Source organism: Zootermopsis nevadensis, unplaced genomic scaffold, assembly GCF_977971745.1.
Source record: "Zootermopsis nevadensis isolate Lab colony 2312 unplaced genomic scaffold, Znev_1.0 Znev_ptg000025l, whole genome shotgun sequence".
In the NCBI taxonomy this organism is placed as follows: domain Eukaryota; kingdom Metazoa; phylum Arthropoda; class Insecta; order Blattodea; family Termopsidae; genus Zootermopsis; species Zootermopsis nevadensis.
Window position 1 is genome coordinate 12435937 of NW_028259157.1, and position 2210 is coordinate 12438146.

A 2210-nucleotide genomic window follows, 5' to 3' on the forward strand; every position below is an offset into this window, starting at 1 on the left:
TGGGTAATGGTTTATGCCCATCCTTCACATATCATAACTGAGATATTTGACTGCAGTACTTGAGTCATGTCCTTTGATCATTATCTGTCACCTAGGAAAGTTATTTGTACTGATTGTTTTTATACATAACCTAAAATTATTTTGCCGATTTGCTATTGTGGACGCGCTACTTCGTGTATCCTTCATAGATGGCAGTAATAAATGTGTGACATACTTGAAACTTCAAAGAAGGTTAATTTTGGTTTTAATACCGGTGGAAATTGGAATGTCCTCTGGTTTAGTACCCTGTGTTTGAAGGTGGAGGCGATGGATTCCTCATACATGTGGATAACCAGCTGAAAGGCCAATGGCGCCAACCCAGAGGACTGCACTATGTAGAAATGAGTTTAACCTAACCAAAGAAAAGTAGTTTATGGTTTTCAGGTTCTCACGGTGGTGAGTATGAAATTAGCTATTTCGTGGGTTTAAATTAGATTGTTGTCATGGAGATGAAAAAAGGGGGCCTGTTTTCTTGTCTGTCCATCTGAGTCTTTAAAAGAAAGTATTAAATCATTGTCAGCTTTTTAACGACTTAACACATTGGCTCTGAAGTAATTTTTGTTAAATTTAAATTTTGTTCCAGGACCCACCAGTGACCCTTATACTACACTGGTAAAAAGAAAACACAACTCTTACTTTATGAAATAAGTGACACTCCAGTGGCTTTCACAAACCTCATGCATCTTTCCTGCCCCAGCTGTGGTGTTAGAAATGCATTATTTCATGTAATGAAGTCTGAACCTCCATATAAATTATATAGAAACAAGTATTATAATTGTGCTATGACATGATAATAAATTTTAATTTTCTATAGTACTGTGACCCTCAAGGGAGCCAGTGTGTTAAGTCTGATGCTTGACTAAACATGTGGTATTTGGCTCCATATAACTTTGTTTTTTCAGGTATACATGTAAAGATGGCTTTAAAGCCTCCAGATGCAGAATATGTGCTGAGAGAAGAAAGAACTGTTCACAGCTTATTATTCATGGGGGACAAGCTGCTTGCTGGCACTGAAGATGGTGTGGTTTCTGAATGGAACCTTAAGACTTTTCGCAAAGAAGAGACAGTGCTCAGTGCAGGAACTTCTGCGTGTATGGCCTTGAAATTACTTAATAATACACTTATAACCCAAGAAAGGAAAGGCAATGTAAATTTATGGATGCCTCGAGAGTCCTGTTGGAGTGTATCTAAATTTGTACATCTAGATTATTATGGATTTAGTAAAATTGATGTTGCAGAGGATGGAGGAGGAATTGTGATCTGTCCCAAGAAAAATTCAGGTGTTGAAATGTATTCTTTGAAATCACATTCTAAAATTATGTCATTTGAGAAAGATGATAACACACTAGGAGAAGTAATGGCATTAAAAGTAATTCATGTGAGACAAGAGCCGTACCTCTTAGTGGCATATGAGAGTGGAGTTCTGCATATGTGGGATTTTAGAATACAGCGTGTAGTTAGTTACTTGAAAGATGAGAATTGTCTAACTGCTGTAGACTTCAGTGAAGTGACCATGAGTGGATTATATGGTAGTGTATCAAATTATGTGGTATTTTTCAACATCGATAACAACTGCTGCCTTGTCAGAACACAAACGAAAGAAATAGTTAACCCTGGTATTAACAGCATAAAGATACGTCCTGATAATAGAATTGTGGCTTTGGGATGTTGGGATGGACGCATACGACTTTTTTCATGTAAGTCTTACAAGCTGTTGGCAGTATTGACAGAACATTCAGCAGAAATCAATGACATTTGTTTCTCTACAGGACTTCCTGTGCATTTCATGGCAGCAGGGGGGAAGGATAGAAAAATCTCTCTATGGAATATATATAATACATCTTTGTAGACCTTCTTATAATGTTTTTCAATAAAAGTTTTTTCTGTAGTGTTCCATAAGTTTGTCATTACCTTCTGTAGAAGTTTCCAAATTGCACCATTCAGTAGTAATCGACTGCCTGTGTTGCGATATTTCCAGTTAACGTGCCCAATTTTTACGAGAGTTCTCACAGTAGTGAAAAAAGTCACTGTTGGTCTTATGGCTTGTGACATTGTGTGAACTTGCAGGTAGATCCCAATATTTCAGAGGAAACTAACACCTCCATCTTCAGAGTTTAATTCCAAACAGCATTACTATCCAGAAGATCAACATCTTCATTTAATTTATGTGG

The 2210-nt window shown here is 37.0% G+C and overlaps 1 protein-coding gene across 2 annotated transcripts; it reads left to right on the top strand.

The window, feature by feature from the left end:
• Window positions 1-200: 200 nt before the first annotated feature.
• LOC110833203 (guanine nucleotide-binding protein subunit beta-like protein 1) lies at window positions 201-1938 on the top strand. 2 transcript variants are annotated; one of them, XM_087355951.1, is made up of 3 exons: window positions 201-435; window positions 623-651; window positions 942-1938. In XM_087355951.1, exon 3 carries the CDS (start codon window positions 956-958, stop codon window positions 1886-1888), a length of 933 nt encoding a protein of 310 aa, XP_087212077.1. In that variant the 5' UTR covers window positions 201-435; window positions 623-651; window positions 942-955; the 3' UTR covers window positions 1889-1938. The 2 variants fall into 2 exon arrangements, with proteins under 2 accessions (XP_087212077.1, XP_021926661.1); XM_022070969.2 differs by lacking the exon at window positions 623-651 and having other exon boundaries at window positions 205-435.
• Window positions 1939-2210: the final 272 nt, after the last annotated feature.

What these genes read in the sequence shown, in the direction of transcription:
- LOC110833203 (XM_087355951.1), top strand. Translation starts at nt 956, where the DNA reads ATGGCTTTAAAGCCTCCAGATGCAGAATATGTGCTGAGAGAAGAAAGA.